The sequence below is a fragment of the Lagenorhynchus albirostris genome, chromosome 6, assembly GCF_949774975.1.
Source record: "Lagenorhynchus albirostris chromosome 6, mLagAlb1.1, whole genome shotgun sequence".
NCBI classification, from domain to species: domain Eukaryota; kingdom Metazoa; phylum Chordata; class Mammalia; order Artiodactyla; family Delphinidae; genus Lagenorhynchus; species Lagenorhynchus albirostris.
In genome coordinates, this window is record NC_083100.1 from 19418915 (window position 1) to 19439436 (window position 20522).

At 41.9% G+C, this 20522-nt stretch overlaps 1 protein-coding gene and 1 non-coding gene across 4 annotated transcripts in view; both read right to left on the reverse strand.

Moving 5' to 3' along the window:
* ARPC2 (actin related protein 2/3 complex subunit 2) overlaps positions 1 to 8587 on the reverse strand; it is a 29634-nt gene extending 21047 nt beyond the window's left edge. The window contains exons 1-2 of one of the 3 annotated variants that reach the window (XM_060152135.1): positions 8478 to 8587; positions 8177 to 8258 (exon numbers count right to left, since the gene is read on the reverse strand). In XM_060152135.1, the coding sequence (XP_060008118.1) occupies positions 8177 to 8250 (74 nt within the window). In that variant the 5' untranslated portion in view covers positions 8251 to 8258; positions 8478 to 8587. Of the gene's footprint in view, positions 1 to 8176; positions 8259 to 8460 lie in introns of all 3 variants that reach the window. The other 2 variants (XM_060152134.1, XM_060152136.1) reach the window with 2 other exon arrangements.
* LOC132522503 (small nucleolar RNA SNORA42/SNORA80 family) lies at positions 5238 to 5374 on the reverse strand. Its single transcript, XR_009541245.1, has one exon. It is a non-coding gene; the product is annotated as a small nucleolar RNA SNORA42/SNORA80 family (small nucleolar RNA).
* Positions 8588 to 20522: the final 11935 nt, after the last annotated feature.

Genomic DNA, 20522 nt, shown 5'->3' on the forward strand with positions numbered 1-20522 from the left:
TGCAAAACAAAACAAGTCCTTTAGTTAAGATAACTATATTGCTGGGACTTCCCTGGTGGTCCAGTGGTTAAGACGCCACACTTCCAATGCAGGGGGCACGAGTTCGAGCCCTGGTCAGGGAACTAACATTCTGCGTGCCGCATGGTACAGCCAAAAAACAATATAACTATATTGCTGTTTGCCTTCAGGGTAACTTGCAAAAGCCTCCTGAGCTTTATTTAAGATCGGACCATCCTGTAAAAATCTTATACTTACCATTGATCCAGGTACACAATTCATTTTCTTATGCATCTAAACCTCTGTAGTTATTTAGGGTGGAGGACTGAAAAAAGGAAGCAGGACAGATAAAGCTTTTGTTTTGCAGCTGGAATCTCTGCTGTGGTTGCGCTCACCTTCAATTCTCAACTCCTTAAGACCATGATAGACGTTTGTATATGTGACCCACAAAATGCCCTCTTTTGGTCAATCCCTCCCCCACGGGACATACTCAGTGGAGGTAGCACACTCAGCAGGAAAACTGCTAAACAGAGCATAGAATGGTTTAAATTTACTTCAAGTGAAAGGATGATTTCAGGCTATAAACGATACAGTTCTATTCCATTTCGAAGACAATCTGTCTTCCTACACATCTTTCCCTCTCCCTTACATGAGCGAAGTACTCACCACTCTCCTTCGTGAAGCCCTCTTTGGTTCCACCCTAGTTTTTTTGGTTTTGTTTTTAAATTCCAGTGTGTACGTCCATAAAGTGTAGCACAAAATAACACTGCGAAATCACTGAGAACAGTTAAGACACCTGTTTTCCAACTTCAGCCTTTTCTCCAGGACCATGTTTTCAGACAAATTAACACTACACACCTTCTTTTTCTTGCCTATTCATCTATGAAATGGGAGAACGCAAATGATCCTACCTACCTCTCACAACTGCTAAAGATAAAACAAGAGAACAGACACAGAAGAACTTATCCTGGAAGGCAAAGACAGTCTAACACCTTCTGGGCGATTCCCAGATGAGCCTGGAACATGGACTTCTATTTGATAAATGCTGCTGAGTTATTACCTAGAAAGCATGACATATATCCTAGCTATAAACAATAACAGTCAATTAACCTCCAGTGAAAAGCTACTTTACATGCTTTCCTCACTTCTCCTCAAAGCCCAATGGTAGGAATCGAATGAAGACTCTACAGTTTTATCAGCTAACACCCTAAAACTCAAATGATTCCACTTTGTTTTATGGGCCAGCAGACAAGATATACACATTTTCATATTTATTCTTGCCTAGCTTGCTCAAGACCTCACGATCAAGTGCGTATCTCTTTTACTATCTCCGCTCCCTCACCTGTAAAAGGAACAAAGACTGAGTTACCCTCCAGAGTTGCTGGGAAATAATGGAATAGATAACGTGGTTTATGACTGTTAAAAAGCTGCAGCAGAGCTAAACAATGCCTTTCAAGGAAACTGGCCTCTCCTAAGCATATGTTAGCCCTGTTGTAAAATCAGCCTATACAAATAACATACAAAGTTCCACTCTGCTTCTTCAAAGCCATCCATCCATATGTGACTTAGATAAAGTATTTTGGGTGTCTGAGAATCGAAGCATCAAGTGGGTTTATGGACAAGCAGTGAGTTCGGAATATGATGAAAAGAACTGTATAAAAATTTAAGTTGTTTCTGATCTTTCATTTGAAATTGTAGCCTGGAGACTAAGGCAATGACTGGCCAACCACCATTTTTCTCTTCTAGAAAACAGGAGCCAAGGAAGAAGTAGACACGTTAATCTACAGCCCGCTTGAGTGAAATATTAAGAGGCTGCACAACGGGAGGAAGCACTGAAGCACATTTTCCAGAGGAAGGCTGGCTGTGCCAAAGAGGCAGGGTGGAGGCTTATAAAAGGCCACATTGTATCACTTAGTAGGCGGCTGGTTTTGTTTTTTTTTTTTTTTTTTTTTTTTTTGTTTGTTTGTTTTTAACCTTTAGGCTTTAATTCAGCCAAGGAAGGACTGAGTTCCTCACTTGCTCACTTCATCAACAGACCGAGAAAAATCAAGTATAGATAAAAAACCTTAGAGTTCCAACATTTTGACTCAGAAATTCTGCATTTCTCTAAGCCGTAAAGTTCCCTGAGCACAGCTCCCCACTGGGAGAAGTCTCTAAGATCTATACTACGTGGTTTGCTGCTTGACTTGGGAATATTTGTCAAATCACTGCCATTAATATTTTAGCTTACTATTTATGGCTGCATAAAGGTTGGAGAGGAGAGAGGCAGGCTGCTGAGGAGAGCACTGGGCCAAAGGAGTCCTCCTGAGGCATCAGCTGGGAGTCAGAGGTCTGAGAACTCTGTGCCCCAACATGGAGACTGCACAGAGCGGGAAATACACCAGGACAGGGCCATGACTCAATTCCAAGACCAGGTGTTTCTTATTTACTTTTGTGGTTTAAAATCATGGAGCTAGAAGGGAATAAGATTGGTCTGGGAGAAAGTGTACCATTTAATAGGCCAAAAAGGTAAATCGTTATTTTCTGTTCCACTGTCTGCTAAAGTTTCAGATGCTGCGGGTGAGTTTAATCACAGAAAAAGCATGTCTTTCAGAGTTGACTCTTCACCTCAAGTTCTGTCCCTTACTGGCTATGTAACCACAGGCAATGTTACTCAAACGTCTGCGAGCCTAAAATTCCTTTTCTAGAAAACGGAGATTAAAAGCATCTACCACACAAGGTTGTTGTGAAGACTAACCGAGATGCTATGTGGATAGCAAAGTTTCCCAATCAGGGTCTTGTGACTAAGTTATAGATATGCTGAGATAATGATCCCCACAGCCCTTAGGGCAGCCCAGAGGCAGGATCTCTAGGCTAGACCATTTACCCAGATGTGCCACAGGTATGGTCATGTTCTGTGTGTGACATACCAGGAATCACCGGGGAAGGGTGCCTGTACAATGCTTAATATATACGTCTACCCCCTCTCCAACTCCCAAGAGCCCCAGTTTTGTCAACTGTATTATTGGAACTGCTGTCACCCAGGCACACTCTGAAATGGAACAAAACCACGTTAAAGCTTATAGTAAAGTGCCTGGTTCATAGAAGGTGATCAATGAATTAGTTTTTCTTCTAGGTAGGATCAGAGATCAGACTTTGGAGTCATGGTTGAGAGAGGTTTTGGGAGTGTGGTTAACTCCCAGTATCAGGAATTGGTCAGCACAACAAGGAGAAACAGAACCATATTACTGTCAGACTGTTGTAATGTCTGGAATCCTAGAATAAAGCCCCCTGGATAAGCCCTCAGGGTTACTGACTGGACAGTACAAGACACTAAAACATATTCAATTCATTCAGATGGGTTTCAAGAGCCATTCTTAAAATCCTTTAGAAAAAAATTTCCTTTTATCCTTTTTCTAAGGAAGCTTCTAGAATGTCACTGATCAGTCAATAAAGAACTCCTGGCAACTGTTATTGTCCAATCCTCTTTCCTCACTAAGGGTTTTGGAGTTTTTACTCCCGAATGCATCCAGTTCCCCGTTGTGCATTTGTGTCCCTCTTCTAGTTATCCCTTCCATAAGCTGAATTAGAGGAATTATTGAATTCTGCTCATCATCTCACCATAAAGTTTTTGATTACTCTCCTTTAAGTCCTCTCTAAGGCTCCCATCCTCCTTTTTGAGCAAAGCCTAGAAAAATGGATCATGTTAGGTAAGAAGTGGGTGGTCCTACTCTCTGTTAAGCCACGTCTCAAAATAAGAACAAAGAGGGTCTAAAAGCTCATTCACACAATGTCAGAAAAGTGATAAACTGCTAAAGAAACTAAGAACCATTCTATCTGGCTTCATCCATTGCTTCAAGAAAACACTTATTAAGCTGACTATACACACAGTGAGAATGCTGGGAAAACAAAGATGATGAAACCACAGGCCCTGCCCCTAAGGAGTCACAGGTTTGGTACACACGTAGGGAGTGCAGCTCTGGGGCTTGATGCCCAAAGTGGTCCCAAGGCAGCCAGAGGGTGGGCAGCAGTGTTTAACTACAGTGACCTGTAAAAAGACCAACTAGATCGTCTCAGCAAGTCAGCCACTACATCCAATTTCTTCTAAATGCTTAAACAATGTCCTAATTCCAAATCACTTCAAACCAGTATGTCTCTCTGAGGACATATGCAGCATATCTGGGAATGAGAACAAGGTATCAGCAAGATTTAATCTATTCCTTTCTCAAATTTCTCCTCCCACAGTCCTCGCCCACCCCAACTGGCACAGCCTGCTTACTGAGCTTCACTCCCCCTTATAGAACCACAGCTCCCCACAATATGCACAGCTGTGGCAAGGAGCCAGCATGCACTTAAAATCAACAGCAATTTGCATCTGACAGCATTTCCTCAATTTTGGACTCTAGCTAAGCTGACAAGCCTAGTTTCTGAGGCTGTAAAGGTTCTTGGTGTGTATATACTAACAAAAGAATTAAATTAATTTGCCAGATTACTTCTGCTTTAATTGGGGGCCTGGGTAATACTTCCTAAATGATTAAAAAAAACAAAAACAAAATGCTGTTGACAAGACCTGCACATGAGGTTATCTGCAGTGTTCAAAATAGCTTCTTAATCAGTCACAGTCTCTTAGCTTGGAGGCTGTTGGGAAGACAATTTACCAATAACTATCATTCTGTGAGGATACAGAAATCATTCCAATAAGCCACCTTCCCAATAGGGCGGTAGGAAAAAAAAAAAACGGTAAATCGTTTGGAATGAATCTTAGGCTTTGTCGGAACTGCCTCCAAATTAAAAGGGTGTCGTGACCAAATGTATTCTTTTTTTTTTTTTTTAGTTTATTTATTTTTGGCTGTGTTAGGTCTTCGCTGCTGCACGTGGGCTTTCTCTAATTGCAGCGAGCGGGGGCTACTCTTTGTTGCAGTGCGCGGGCTTCTCACTGTGGTGGCTTCGCTTGCTGTGGAGCACAGGCTCTAGGCACGCGGGCTTCAGTAGTTGTGGCACGCAGGCTCAGTAGTTGTGGCACATGGGCTTAGTTGCTCGCGGCATGTGGGATCTTCCTGGACCAGGGCTCGAACTCACGTTCCCTGCATTGGCAGGTGGATTCTTAACCACTGTGCCACCAGGGAAGTCCCCAAATGTATTCTTAAACAATTTAGATGACAGAATTGCTTTATTCGAAGGAAATTTAGACTTTCAGTAGGATGTCACAGGCAAGAAGACCCAGCAGGATGATATGAGAGGCATCACTCTCTTCTGTTTCATACTGTACAACACCCTTTAGTGCTCACAGTCCACAGGTAAGGAGGCTGGGCAATGGTTCGAGGCTGCAATTTACTCTCACATGGGTACATTATGAGAGGCCCATAGAGAAGGACCTGTCATAAATCCATTACCATGCTCTGAGAGGCGTTTAAAATAAGATCAACTTCAAAAGGAAAATTACTCTAACAGTATTCTAAAGTATATACGACAGAACTATTTTTAAGACTATCTATCTCATGCTTATGTTCTTAGTAGCTGGAACAGTGCTACATTTCCAAATGCAGGCTTTCTGCAATAATGGAAATGTTCTACATCTCTGCTACCCAAATACCGCTGCTCCTAGCCACATGTGGCAACTCAGCCCTAGAACTGTGGCTAGTGTGACTGAGAAACTTAATTTTAATTCACTTTAATTAATTTTTATTTAAACTTAAACTAGTCACATGTTGTTACTGGCTATCATTATTGGACATCGTGGAGATGGAAGATTCACTCTGGGGAAGGCTGCTCAGAACCTAATTTCCCCAACTGGTTTGTTGAGAAGTGTAAAGCAGGGTGGAGCTGACCTCTCCCAGCATGTTCCCACAAGGGCCAAGCCTTTCAAATCCCCAGGGTTTCTCCTCAGCACTACTGCCTTTCTTTAATCTTTCTCTGATCTCCACCCCAACACGTGTCACCCCTTTGGTCCTCTGTAACTTTGCCAATGCTCTCAGAAAGGTCCCCCTTTCCTGTTCCTGCCTGGTGCTGAGCACTGGGAGAAGCCTACCAACGTTTATGATTATCACACTAGTCACCCTTCTCTGGAAGCTCTGGCTAGGCATGCACGTTGATAAATTCTTAACTACTCTACTGCTGCCTCACCTTACTGGTATGCCTGGAAATTCACACCCCGTCTAGAAACAGGCTTCTGCTAGGTGTTACATTTGCAATCCCAGGAAAGCCCTACCTCCTCAGCTGAATATCATAGTCTCTTTTCAAAGTGCTTTACAGCAGAATACGTTTTGAGCCCACTTACTTAAAGACACACCTCAAAGGGAAGAAGAGCCAGAAGAAAAGACAAAGCTTGCTGCCCTGCCCCAATATTCAACATCGCTACAACATATACTTTGTAAAAAAAAGTCCCAGAAGTTCTAACTTATGCCTTCCAGACTTGAGTGCCTACATTACTCCCACTGAAATGGTTAGTAGCTCTTTTTAAGAGTAATGTTCTAAAAGCAGAAGAGCTGAAGCTCTGAGTTATGGGCTACATTTCAGAATCACAAGTTATTAACAAACAAGTAGTTGTGAAGGTACTCCTACACCACAAGGCATGCTTCTACTTGAAATGCACAGGCATTTATCTTGTAGATCAGCTTATAACCACCCAGGTCTCATTTTTTGCTAGTCTAAACTTGAGAATTCACTTGAGATCAGCTGTGAAAATGCAGAAGTTAATTTAACTTCCTCCTATGTGCTACACTGCTCAAAAAAGGACAGAGCAATCACCCAAAATAAGCCACTAAGCTGATTCGTTTGAACATTGAAAATGCAAAGCAACTGGTAAGTGAGGCTGAAGACACGAAGCAAGTTAGCCTAAAATATAAGCAACTGCAGTCCCTGGCAGGAAACAGTAGCTACTGCTCACTGTATGTGTTACTTCAAGAAACGTTGTGCTTTGCTTTACAGATAAAATCTGTGGCCTTATAAAAGAGACAGACAATATATTCAATTTAAGCAGTGGGTTATAAGTATTTTTTTTAATGCCTCCAAGCCACAAGTTCATTATGTCCACTTAGAATTTCCCCTCCACCAATCCTCTTCCATCTGTGGCTCTCCAAGCACTTGCTCTTTTTATTAGTTCCCAGTTCACCAGAAACGGTTTGCACTTATTTCCTCAACTGTGTAAGCAAGATGTGAAGCCCCATCCTCACAGATGGGGAAATGAGGCAAAGGCACTGGCCACAAGCCACCAGAAATTAGAAGCTAAAACCAACTCCTTGGTTTAAATATATTACAAAAGCAAAGCAGCTTTGGGGGAAGAGGTTGTCTTCTACTGATTCTTGTGTTTGACAGAGAAGGGTGCCTTTGAAACATGTCCTAAAGCCCACTTTTAAAAAAGCCAATAGCTAAAAGCAGGTTTCATCTAAGAACTTAACAGACTCTAGAGGCTTTTAACTGTGTATCTAGGCCAGAATTACTGCAGAAGAAATCACAGACCAGGGGTATGGTATAAGAATTTAAAAGATAAACAACCAGATAGAGGACAGCGGGTGAGGAAAGGATTATTAGAACCTCAGAAGAGCGATAAGGAAGGGCTGTGGATGTGGGGGACGACTAACTTTGCTTGAGAAACGTAACAAAATGGCCAGTGTCTCTCACAGCTGGGTTCAGGGAAGGTAAACTAGAGAGATCATCGGGTTTTCCGGCTGCAAGGCTGGGCCTGCCTTCAGTCTTCCCTCCCGCTCCCTTAGACGAGGTGGGGGGTGGGGAACGAGAAGACTGGTGGTGATCTGGGCCTGCATCTTCTTTCCTCCTCCAGTCCTGGGAATTCCTGAAAACTCCTTCCAATCCAATCCCAAATGGGCTCTCTCCGGGTTCTGAACAATGACGGGGAATACAGAGCGAAGTGGTCCCCTGCTCGCTCCAGCGGGCAATGGGATCCTCCAGCGAGAGTTCTGGCCCAAGCTACCCTCACGTCCCACAGGTCTCCTGCACTTTGGCACGCGCTCTCCTGTCCACTCACTGCTTCCGCATCCCTCCTCTGAGCCTCTCCCCACGCATCTCTGCCCCTCACCCCACCGCGCCCAATCACCGCCCACGTCTACACCGCCTGGGCAGTCCCCACACCCTGCCAGGTCTCCCACCTCCCTCCTCCATGTCTGGGGGGCTGAACGATTAGCAGGGGTCAACTCTGCCTCCCCCGCCACCCACCAGCCCCCGGCCCCCAGCGCGCGCTCACCCGGCGGCCGCGTTCTCGAACTTGAGCGCGAGCGTCTCCTCGATGATGCGGTTGTTCACCTCCAGCAGGATCATGGCGGCGGCTGCCCCGGGCAGGGGAAGGAGAAACAAGGGCGGGTGAGGGTGGGTAAAGGAGGAAAGGACGGAGGGAGCGGCCCTGCTGCCCCCTGAGGAGGGGAGCTGGGTGGGGTAGGAGATTAGGGGAGAAGGGGAAAGGGATCGGGGTGGGGGTAAGGGAACGCGCGCGCGCTGGCCCGCGCACGCACTCACTGTGGAGACACCTACCCACCCACCCGACCGACCTGGCCCCCGAAGCCTGAACCCGCCTGCCAAGCCGCCGCCGCCGCCGCTGCCGCCTCACTGACGAGCCCGGTCCCCGCCCAGCCCCCGGCTCTAGCCGGCCACTTCCGCTCTCACACCCACTTCCGCTCGTTGCCCGGACGCGCGGCCCCGCGGGGCCATTTCCGCTCCGACCCCTCGTGCACGCGCACGCAGGCGCGCCGGGCGGGGGCGGAGGCCGCGCATGCGCATGTGCGGTGCCGCTAGTTCCAACTCCACTTTCCCATAGACGCTCCAACTGGCTGTGGTTAGTGTGTTTCCTACCCTGCTGTCCTTCCCCGAGGCCTGCCTCACTGTCCGCCGTCTCCCTCCCGCACTCCCCAAAGGTTTACTTCCACTCTTCCCGTCTTGTACTTTCAGAGACCCTACAAGAAGCTCGCCCTTGTCATCTCCCAGCCGGCTTCTTTGATCTCAGCTTGTTTGCTGTCGGTGTGACCCTTCCTCATGCCACACTAATGGCTGTCCGGCGGCACCATCGTGCATTCATTTCTTCCACAGATGTTTAATGGGCTCCTGCTCTGCGCTGGGGATACAGTGGCGCGTGAAACAGATGAGGTCCCCCCCTCGTGGAGCTCATAGTCTGGTAAAGGAAACGGACTACAAACTCAATTTATGTAACTACAGAGTGTTAAAAGGGCAAGGAAGGAAAGGAATGAGAAGTCACCGAAGTGAATAAACCTACCTGGTTTCCTGTCATGCCTCCATTTCTCTGCCGGGAGCTGCCTCCAAGGTGCCCCGAACATGATTTTCTCTGCCTCTGAAACCCTTACCTTCCAGTACCTCTGCCAGAGACATACTTTTTTACTCAACTTCATGTGGGAAATGAACTCATTTTTGTGCTGCGTCTGTACCTTCTGCCTGTGTGCCTTGTTTTGTATTTTTCCTTCTCCAGGGAGGATCTGACAAACTTGAGTTATTTTTACATGTATTGATTTATTTTATGCTAAGTGCTCCCAGGAAAGCGGGGGATGGGGAATGCAGAAAATGAGCAAAAAACTAGCTCTTGTCAGCGAGGCCCAGAGAGCCCTTCAAAACGGATTTATTTACCGGCCATGGATAAACTTCGAGACATTGCGGATACCCCCAAATAATATGTTAATATTTTGACGTTGTTTATTGAACTAAAATAATACGCATACATAGTTTAATATATATATACATATACTAGAAGGCTTGTAATGAAAAAAGCAGTTCTCTGGCCTACTCTTTAGAGGCAATAGCCTCAACTCCTTTAGATACTCATCCAGATTAGATCCATATATCTAAATAAATGTGTATACTACTAATTCTTGATTTGTTAATTTTAAGGGTTATTTGTTGACTTCCTGCCGTGATAGATAAGAACATGAATGAGTCTATCACTTCTGTTCTCCACCTCCACATTTATATAACTATTTTTAGTTAAACCAATAATCAGCATTTAAATTATGTTTGTGAATACTGTTTACTAATGAGCCAATAAAGGTAGTACAACCATGCCTTCTAGATTATACAGCCCTCCATTTTTCTTAGAGTTAATTATTGCCTTTTTTTCCTCACTTGTCAATTTTCTATATTATCTACAGTTGGCTGCCCCCACCCCAGCAAGTGTTCCAAGACTCTGTCCAAAACTCTAGCAATATTTTCCATATACTCAAATGCATAAATTCCATTTTTTTCTCTAGAGTCTTTGTCCCAGAGCCTCCTTCCTCTTGTTTCAATCTGGGCTGACTGATCTCTAGACTTGCTATACAGTTGTCATTCTGGGATTTTCCTTCGTTGCTGTCATGGGCTGGTTTTGCCCATTTCATGGATCCCATGCCTTCTTCTTTCTTAATTTACTTCTTTGTTTTGCTAAAGCACCTCCTTTAGTAACCTTGTAAGGAAGAGAGATAGGGGATATGTTGTTGGGATCTTTGCATATTTTAAAATGTCTTAATTTTATTCTAATACTTGATTTGTAATTGAATTTATAGTTGGGCTGGTTATTGAATTCAAGTTTGAAAATAATTTTCCATCATAATTTTGAGGGTATTATTCATTTTCTTTTACCTTCCAGGGTTGCTATTGTAAAAAGTCTGATTCCTGTTCATATTCCTGATCCTTCGTATGTTACATCTTCTCCATCTCCATCTCTGGAAGCATTAGGATTTTTCTCTTTAGGCTGTTGGTTGGAAATTTTATAATGATATGCTTTGCTGTGACTCTTAATTGTTTTGTACTGAGCACTCATTCAGAGTGGAAACTCATGTACTTCAGTTTTGGAGGAAATTTTCTTTGATTATTTACTTGATAATTTCTTCTCCTCCACTTTTTTTGGTTCTCTTTCTGGAATGCCTGTTATTTAGAAGTTAGATTTCTGGATTGATCCTTTCATTTTTTTCTTCTATTTTTTGTTTCTTTGGGTTTGTTTGTTTTATTTTTAATTGTGGTAAATGTACATAACATAAAATTTCTCATCTTAACCTTTTTTTTTTTTTTTTTTGCGGTACACGGGCCTCTCGCTGTTGTGGCCTCTCCCGTTGCGGAGCACAGGCTCCGGACGCGCAGGCTCAGTGGCCATGGCTCACGGGCCCAGCCGTTTCGCGGCATGTGGGATCTTACCGGACCGGGGGCACGAACCCGTGTCCCCTGCATCAGCAGGCGGACTCTCAACCACTGCGCCACCAGGGAAGCCCATCTTAACCATTTTTAAGTGTACAGTTCAGTAGTGTTAAGTTTATTGACATTGTAATGCAACCAATCTCAAAAACTCTTTTCATCTTGCAAAACTGAAACTCTGTACCCATTGTTTGTTTGTTTTTGTTCTATTTTTCTGCGATATTTCCGTGTCATTATCTTCAACCATTTTAAATTTCAGTTTTCTTATTTTTAATTCCCAAGACCTTTTTTCCCCAACTCCCCTTCCCATATTCTATCCTTGTTTTATTGACAGGAATATCTTCTATCTTTCTGAGGCTATTACATGTTTTATGGACAGGAATATCTTCTTTCTGAGGATACTATAGTGTGTTTGTTTTTAGTTTTTCTCTAAAAACTAAACTGCTCTTTGCTCTGTTTCTTTCTTTTCTTTTCTCATCTCTCTCATTTATGTTAATGGCCGTCCTCAAAAGTCTGGTTACTTTAGCAGCCTGTTCGTATTTAGGGATGAGACTCCAAAAAGCTGAGTGGAGGCTGAAGTGTGTGGGCAAGATGTGTTGACAAGCACCTTACTACTTAAAAGGGACTAGCAGCATTGGCTTCCTCTGGAAGCTTTTTGGAAACACAGAATCTCAGGTCCCACCATAAACTACAGATTTAGAATCTGCATCTTAGCAAGATCCCTAGGTGATTCAAATGCATATTATGTAGTGAGAAGCACTGGATTAATGGACTTCACTCTAAGGTGCACTGATGATGTGCCAGATTTCACAGAGGGCCCTCATATGTCAATATTGGTCTTTTCTCCAGAGAAGGATCCTCTAGTTGCTTTGGGCTTATAAACTTGGCTATGAGTGTTCCCAGAGTCTTAAGAATGCTTTTAAAGTTCCAGCCCACTTCCACTTAATGCCATTATAATCCCTGTGCCTCCCCACTGCCTTCCGCTGGGTTTGAGTGTATAGAAAATGAATCTCTGTTGGTGGAGATGGAGGAAGGGGTGGAAATGGGATGGGCCAGTGGGGAAATGGGATAATCACCTGACTGCTTGGGGACCTAGAATGCTCTTTATACAGATTTTCAACCAATCTTCTGATTTTCTTCATCTTGCTTTTGTTTTTTTAAACTTCTGACTGATTGAACAAATATCTTTGTCCCACCACCCAGCTTCCTTGAATCTTAACATTTTATAATTAAACTTGCTTCACAGCTTTTGTTTTTTTCTCTTTTTTTTTCAGAGGTTTTTAAAAAAGAAATACAGTTGAAACTTCCTGTGAACCCCACCCAATTCTATTCCTTTTTCTCCTTCCTCCCCCTCCTCTTCAAAGGTAACCATCACCTTGCATTTGGTGTTTATCCTTCCCACACATGTTTTTACACTTTTACTACATATGCATGTATCCATAAACAATGTGTAGCAAAGTTGCATGATTTTAAGCTTTTTGTCGATAAGTGTCATACTGTACATCTCCTTTTGAAACTTGTTTCTTTTAGTCAGCAATATGTTTTTGAGATTTACCCATCATTACGTGAACCTCTTTTAACTGTGATATAGCATTCCAATGTACGATTATATGTTATGATTACCAAGGTATTTATCCATTCTCCTGTTGAAGGACACTAAAGTTCTTCCCAGTATTTTTTCTCTTACAAGCAGTGCTGTTTGGAACATTCTTGCACACATTTCCTGTGTACAGGTGTGAAGGTTTCTTTAGAGTATAGCCCTAGGATTGTAACTGTTGAGATGTGGATTATGGACACCTTTAACTTTTCCAGATATTGCCAAATTGCTCTCCAAAATAGCTCTACCAATTTATACTTCCACTTGCAATGTATGAAGGTTCTCATTGCTCCTTGTCCTTACTAGCACTTGGCATTGTCAGACTTTAAGTGGATGGATATTAAAACACATCTGATTGTTTTTAAAACAAGAATTAGCCAGGTAGATAAAGAGAGGTAGAGCTGGAGAGGGGAAGTGCCAAGAGATGGACAGCTGGAAACACAGTAATAGCTAACATTCAGGTGGAAGATTTATTCTGTGCTAGGTGCTGTTTTAAGAACTTTACATGTATCTCTTTGAATTCCTGTGACAGCTCTAAGAAGTAGGAGCTACTATTAATTCATTTTATAGATGATGAAACTGAGATGCTGATAGGCTAAAGAATGTATCCAAAGTAATATATGTGGCTGGTCATTGAACTGGGATTTAGACTCCAGATGTCATGTTTTGACATGCAATATTGGTATCCAACAGGATAGTTGACATGACATGCAATACTGGTATCCAGTACTGAACTGGATAGTTCTGCATTTTAGTTTCAAGTATGATAAAATCAAAGTATAAAAAACTGGACCTGACACTTCATTTAAATAAAGACAACAGCTTCTTGATTGAACCTTCATCCTGCTGAACCCTGATGGCCAAAGTAGGGAAAGCGACTGTTCTAAAACAGCCTGAAATTTGCTGCTTTCAGTCGTAAAGACAGAGGATGGAGGTCATTTTGGGGTTGGGGGGCTGGAATAAATTGAAACTTGATTTTTGTCCATTTAGGATGTCAGTTGTAATCCCCAGGGTAACCACTAAGATAATAGCTAAAAAAATGTATAGAAAAGGAAATGAAGAAGGGATCAAAACTGTACACTAGAAAAATCAGTCGAAAGTAGGGTGTATTCAAGGAAATAAAGAAAAAAGTTTAAGATATAAAGAAAACAAATAGCACAATGGTAGAAGTAAGTCCTTTATTATCAGTAATCATTTTAAACGTAAACGGATAAGGTCAATTTATTAAAAGATGGAGATTAGCAGAATGTACAAAAATCTGTGATCCAGCTATATGCTGCTTACAAGAAACTTTAGAAGCAAAGACACAAATAGGTTGAAATGATTGGAAAAATATATTCTATGCAAATAGTAGCTACAAGAGAGCTGGGGTGGCTATACTAGCATCAGACAAAATAGATTTTAAGTTAAAAGTTGTTACAAGAGACAGAAGAATGCCGTATATTGATAAAAGGATCAATTTATTGAGAAAATACAGTAATTATAAACATATACACCCAAAATATAAGAATCAAATACTGACAGAATTAAAGAGAGAAATAGATAATTCTACAATAACAGTTGGAGTTGGCCTCAATATCTCACTTTAAATAATGGCTTGAATATCTAGACAGAAGATCAATAAGGAAATAGAGGACTTGAAGAACATTATAAATCAAGTAAACCGAACATACATGTACAGAACATCCCATCCAACAACAGCAGAAATACATTCTCCTCAAGTGTACGTGGAACATTCTCCAGGATAGACCATACGTTAGGCCATAAAAAAATCTCAGTGAATTTTAAAAGATCAAAATTGTACAAAATATTTTCTTCAACGACTGGAGAATGAAACTAGAAATCAGTAACAGAAGAAAACTGAAAAATTCACAAATGCATGGAAATTGAGCAACACATTCTTTAACAACCAGTACATTAAAGAAGAAATTACTAGGGAAATTAGAAAATACTTTGACATGGATGAAAATGAAAACATAATATACCAAAACTTATGGGATGCAGTGAAAGCAGTGCTCAGAGGGATATTTACAGATCAACACCCTAACTTTATACCTTAAGAAACTAGGAAAAGAAGAGCAAACTAAACCCAAAGCTAGCAAAGGAAGGAAATGATAAAGTTTAGAGCATATATAAATTAAATGGAGAATAGAAAAACAATAGAGACAACCAATAAAACCAAAAGAAAAGTTCTTTTTAAAAAAGATCCAACAAAATTGACAAACTTTTAGCTCAACTAAGAGAAAAAAAGAGAAGATGCAAGTAACTAAAATCAGAAATAAAAATGAAGATCTAACAGAAAAGGATTATAAGAGAATATTATAAACAATTGTATGCCAACAAATTAGATAATCTAGATGAAATGAACAAATTTTTTAGAAATGCACAAATTACCAAAACTCACTCAAGAAGAAATAGCAAATACCAACAGACTTCTAACAAGTAAAGATATTGAATCAATAATCAAAAACCTCACAAGAGGGGCTTCCCTGGTGGTGCAGTGGTTGAGTCCGCCTGCCGATGCAGGGGACACGGGTTCGTGCCCCGGTCTGGGAAGATCCCACATGCCACAGAGCGGCTGGGCCCGTGAGCCATGGCCGCTGAGCCTGCGTGTCCGGAGCCTGTGCTCCTCAACTGGAGAGGCCACAACAGTGAGAGGCCCGCGTACAGCAAATACAAACAAACAAACAAAAAAACCTCACAAGAAAGAAATGTCCAGGACCAGGTGGCTTCACTAGTGAATTCTGATAAACATGTAAAGAATAATTAATACTGACTCTATCCAAACTCTTCCAAGAAACAGAAGAGGAAGGAAAACTTCCTAACACATTCTATGAGGCCAGCATTACCTTGATAGCAAAGCTAGACAAAGATACCACAAGAAAAGCAAATTACAGACCAGTATCTTTTATGAGTATAGATACAAAAATCTTCAACAAAATGCTAGCAAGCCAAACCCAGAGCACGTTAAAAGGATTGTATACCACAACCAAGTGGAATTTATTCTAAGAATGCAGGGTGGTTCAAAATAAGACAATCAATCAATGCGATACAGAACATTAAGAGAATGAAGGAAAAGAATAAAGAACATTTCAATAGATGCAGGAAAGGCATTTGACAAAATACAGCACCTTTTAATGATAAAAATACTCAGAAAGCTAGGAATAAAAGGGAATTTCCTTAACACAATAATGGACATTTATGAAAAAACCCACTAACCCACTAACTAACATCATACACAGTTATGAAAGACTAAAAGCTTTCCCCCTCAGATCAGGAACAAGACAAAGATATCTGCTTTCACCATTGCTATTTAGCATTGTACCAGAAGTCCTAGCAGAGCAATTAGGCAATAAAAATAAAGAAAAGACATCCACACTGGAACACAAGAATTAAACTATCTCTATTTGTGCTTTGGTTTTGTTTTGTTTTTGGCTGCACTGTGCGGCATGTGGGATCTTAGTTCCCAGACCAGGGATTAAACCTGTGCTCCCTGCAGTGGAAGTGCAAAGTCCCAGCCACTGGACCACCAGGGAATTCCCTAAACTATCTCTATTTGTGGATGACATGATTCTATATAAAGAAGATCCCATAGAATACACACACACACACACACACACACACACACACACACACCCCAGCTAGAGCTAAGTGAATTCAGCAAAATTTTAGGGAACAATATCAACACACAGAAATCAGTTGCATTTCTATACATCAGCAATAAACAATCTGAAAAGGAAATTAAGAAAACTTTATTTCCAATAGCATCTAAAAGAATAAATTACCTGGGAATAAGAATAGCCAAGGAGGTGAAAGACTTGTACACTAAAAACTACAAAACATTGCTAAAAGAAATTAAGACCTGAATCAGTGGAAAGACATCCCATGTTCATGAATTGAAACACCTAATATTGTTAAGCTGGCAATATTCTCGAAAGCAGCCTACAGATTCAATGCAATCCCTAACAAAATTCCAGTAGCCTTTTTGCATAAATGGAGAAGCTGATCTTCAAATTTATAGGGAACTGCAAGGGCCTCTAAATAGCCAAAACAATGTTTTTAAAAAAGCAAAACAAAATCAGAGACTCACACTTCCTGGTTTCAAAACTTACTACAAAATGGGACTTCCCTGGTGGTACACTGGTTAAGACTCCATGCTTCCACTGCAGGGGGCATGGGTTTGATCCCTGGTTGCAGAACTAAAATTCCACATACCATGCAGCATGGTAAAAAAAAAAGATAAGAAAAGAAAGAAAAAACTTACTACAGAGCTACAACAATCAAAACAGTGTGACACTGCCATAAAGGCAGACATGTATAGACCAGTGGGATAGAATTGAGAGTTCAGCAATAAACCCAACACTTATGGCCAACTGACTTTTGACAAGGGTGCCAAGGCCATTCAATGGGGGAAAGAAGAGTCTCTCTTTAACAGATTGTACTGGGACAACTGGATAACCTCATACAAAAGAAGGAAGTTGTACCCTTACCTCACTCCTTATACAAAAATTAATTTAAACTGGATCAACAACCTAAATATAAATGCCCAAACTATAAAACTATTAGAAGAAAACATAGGGGTAGAATCTTTAGAACCTCAAATTTGTCAATGGATTCTTAGACTTGACACTAAAAGCAGAAGCAACAAGAGGAAAAAATAAATTGTTCTTCATCAAAATTAAAAACGTGATAGACGCATACAAGCTGTACCTCTAAACCTGAGGTGAGTCAGGCAAGAGCTCTCATTAGGTATAGTCAGCTGAAAGTCTAAATATGAATAATGCTATTGGTTGTGCTATTTACAGAAAATTAGAGATTTATTTAAATTTTAAGTGGTTTCATGTGCCTCCCAAGAAGTTATCTGCTTTAGAAAAATCACATGTATTGAGCCTCTCATTTTGGCATAAAAAGAGAGACACACCACTTTTATTAATAGTTTCTCCCATTTCTGCTGAATAAATGTTGAATTGAAGGAACGCCAAAGCATTCGCTTGCCTGGGATGCTTTCATGTCTTGGCCCTGTGCTAATAGGAGGGACAGATGTGACAGGGGAGATCAGCAGGCTATTCTATTTGTCTGGGTAGGAGATGATGACAGTTTGCTCTGGGTGGAGTAGTGGAGATGGAGAGAATTGGATGTTTTTGAGAGTTATTTCAGTGAAGGAATCAAAAAGTTCTGGTGATAGATTGAATAGGTGCTGCCTTAATTATCTATACTGAGTAACAAATTATCCGAAACTTAGCGACCTAAAATAACATCCATTTATTAGCTCACAGTTTCTATAGGTCAGAAGTCCAGGCATAGCTTGACTGAGTCCTCTGCTCAGGATCTCACCAGACTTCAATCCAAGTACTGACTGGGGCTGTGAATCAGAGATTCAACTGGGAAAAGATCCACTTCCAAGCTCCCCCAGATTGTTGGCAGAATTCATCTCTTTGCAGCTGTAGCACTGAGCTCCCCATTTTCTTTCTGGCTGTCAGAGGGCCCCCCACACTTCCTTGACAAATATGACAGCTTAATTCTTTAAAGCCAACAAGGATGTCTCTCTCACTTCAGCCTGCAGGATGGAGTCTTATAATAATGGGAGTCCTATAATTATGGGATTGACATCCTGTCACCCTCGCAATATAAGACAACCTGAACAAGAGGCTGACGTTCATCACCTTGGCCATATTCTACTGATTAGAAACATGTCACAGGTTCTGCCTTAAGGAGAAGGGATTATACAAAGGCATAACTCAGTAGAGGGGGGTTATCACTTTAGAGTGTGTCCCCCACAGGTAGGATAAGGGAAAGCAAAGCGTCAGCTCTAATATTCAGATTTCTGCCTTGAGCAGGTGGGTGGAAATTGTGCTATTTATTGAGATGAGAGCATGGGGGAGCATGTTGGTTGAGGGCAGATCTTGGGCTTAGTTGTTGACCTGTCAAGTTAAAATGCTCAAGGGCATGAAGGATGCCTATTCTGTTCTTCACTCTTTATCCAGTACCTAGTGTAGTTCCTGCCATATAGTAGGTGCTCAATAGAATGAATGAATGGATGAACGAATGAGTCTGTGAGACATCCAAGTGGAGAGAGTGATAAGCCAATATCTCTTGGAGGTCACTGGTGTTTGTACAATGATTAACACACTGCCTTGGATGAGACTGCCTAGGAAAGAGGGTAGAGGGAGGAGGGCAAGGGTCTCAGGATTGAGTGCTGGGGCCCCCAGTACTGAGAGGTCAGCCTGGAGAGGAAACACTGCCAAAGGATACCAAGAAAGGATGGGCACAAGAGTGTGGTGTCAAAGCCTCCTGAGAAGCCAAGACAGTACCGAGAGGTGTCCATGGGGAGAACTGGTTTTGGCGGAGTGGTGGAGCTTAGGAGTGGACAGGAGGTAAGGAAAGGGAAGGCAAGCCAACAAGTCTTTCTAGAAGTCTGGCTGTAGGGGAGGAGAGATTGAATGCTAACTGGAGAGAGATGTCATCCACTATAGAGATCAGACAGGTTCTGATGTTGAGAGAGGGCAGCTCGAGGCAGGTGCTGGGGCTAGACCAGCTTTCTTGGTCAGAGTGGTAGAGAACACCTTCTCTGCTGATCTCATGGTCTTGCTTTTATACTACTTTCTCTATCACATTTTTTATTGTAGTCAAGCTAACACATTTCTTTAAGAATGTTAAGGATGGAAAATATACTCAAGAGGTCTCTTTCCTTCTCCCTTTTTTCCTCCTCTTCCCTCCTTTCGTCCTGCTCCCAAATCATTCTGTCCAGAATGTGTTTCCTTCCCTTCCTCCCTCCCTCCCTCCCTCCCTTCCCCCCTTCCTTCCTCCCTTCCTTCTTTCCTTCCTTCCTTCCTTCCTTCCTTCCTTCCTTCCTTCCTTCCTTCCTTCCTTCCTTCCTTCCTTCCTTCCCTCCATTGGTATGGAAGACACTTGAGCAGTTTTCATTGAGGACTAGTAGGCTGCAAAAGAGAAGAAGTTGAAGGTAAAGCAAAGATGGTAGTTAATAGTGTGAGGCTTCTGAGAGAACGGTGGGGAGACGGACGGTAGGGCACGGACTGGCTTCGCGGTGGCTGAGGGACGCAACTCCTCTGTGGCACAAGCAAGGAGGAAGGCGTGCGGTGGGCCCAGTGAAAGTATTGGTTTGGTGTCAGGAAGTAGAGGGAGGTTTCCAGGGCTTAGGTCCAAGTGCCTTTTGTGTCTACCTCCATCCGCGAGACACAACTTTTCATGTAATAAACTTAATATTTGTTGAATAAAAGAATACGTGCAGTGGGAGGGAGGGAGACGCAAGAGGGAAGACATATGGGAACATATGTTTATGTATGACTGATTCACTTTGTTATAAAGCAGAAACTAACATACCATTGTAAAGCAATTATACCCCAATAAAGATGTTAAAAAAAAAAAAGCCATGAGGAAGGATTGGGGGATGCTGAAGATGTTTGCTATCTTGATTATGGTGATGGGCAAAGCTTATCAAGCTCTACACTTTAAGTATATGCAAGTAAATGTAACTGAATATAATTATTATTGGGCATTTCTTGGTGTTCAGTTGATGGCTGTCAATGTTTGGATGAATAATAAAATAAATTCATATATAATTCACTAAAAAAAAAAAAGAATACGTGCAGAAATCCTTTAAAGGACAGCGTAAATAGCATTTGTCTTCCTTGATTTTTCAAAATGAAATACTGATTGACTTTAGTTATCCTACAGATAATACATGCTCCTTATAAAAAATGTAAATAATATAGAAAAGTTCCCTTGAAATTCTCCCCCACAGAGATAACACCTGTAAATGGTGAGCATCTACCTTGCCAGTGGGTTATACATTAAACAAAAGAGGATCACC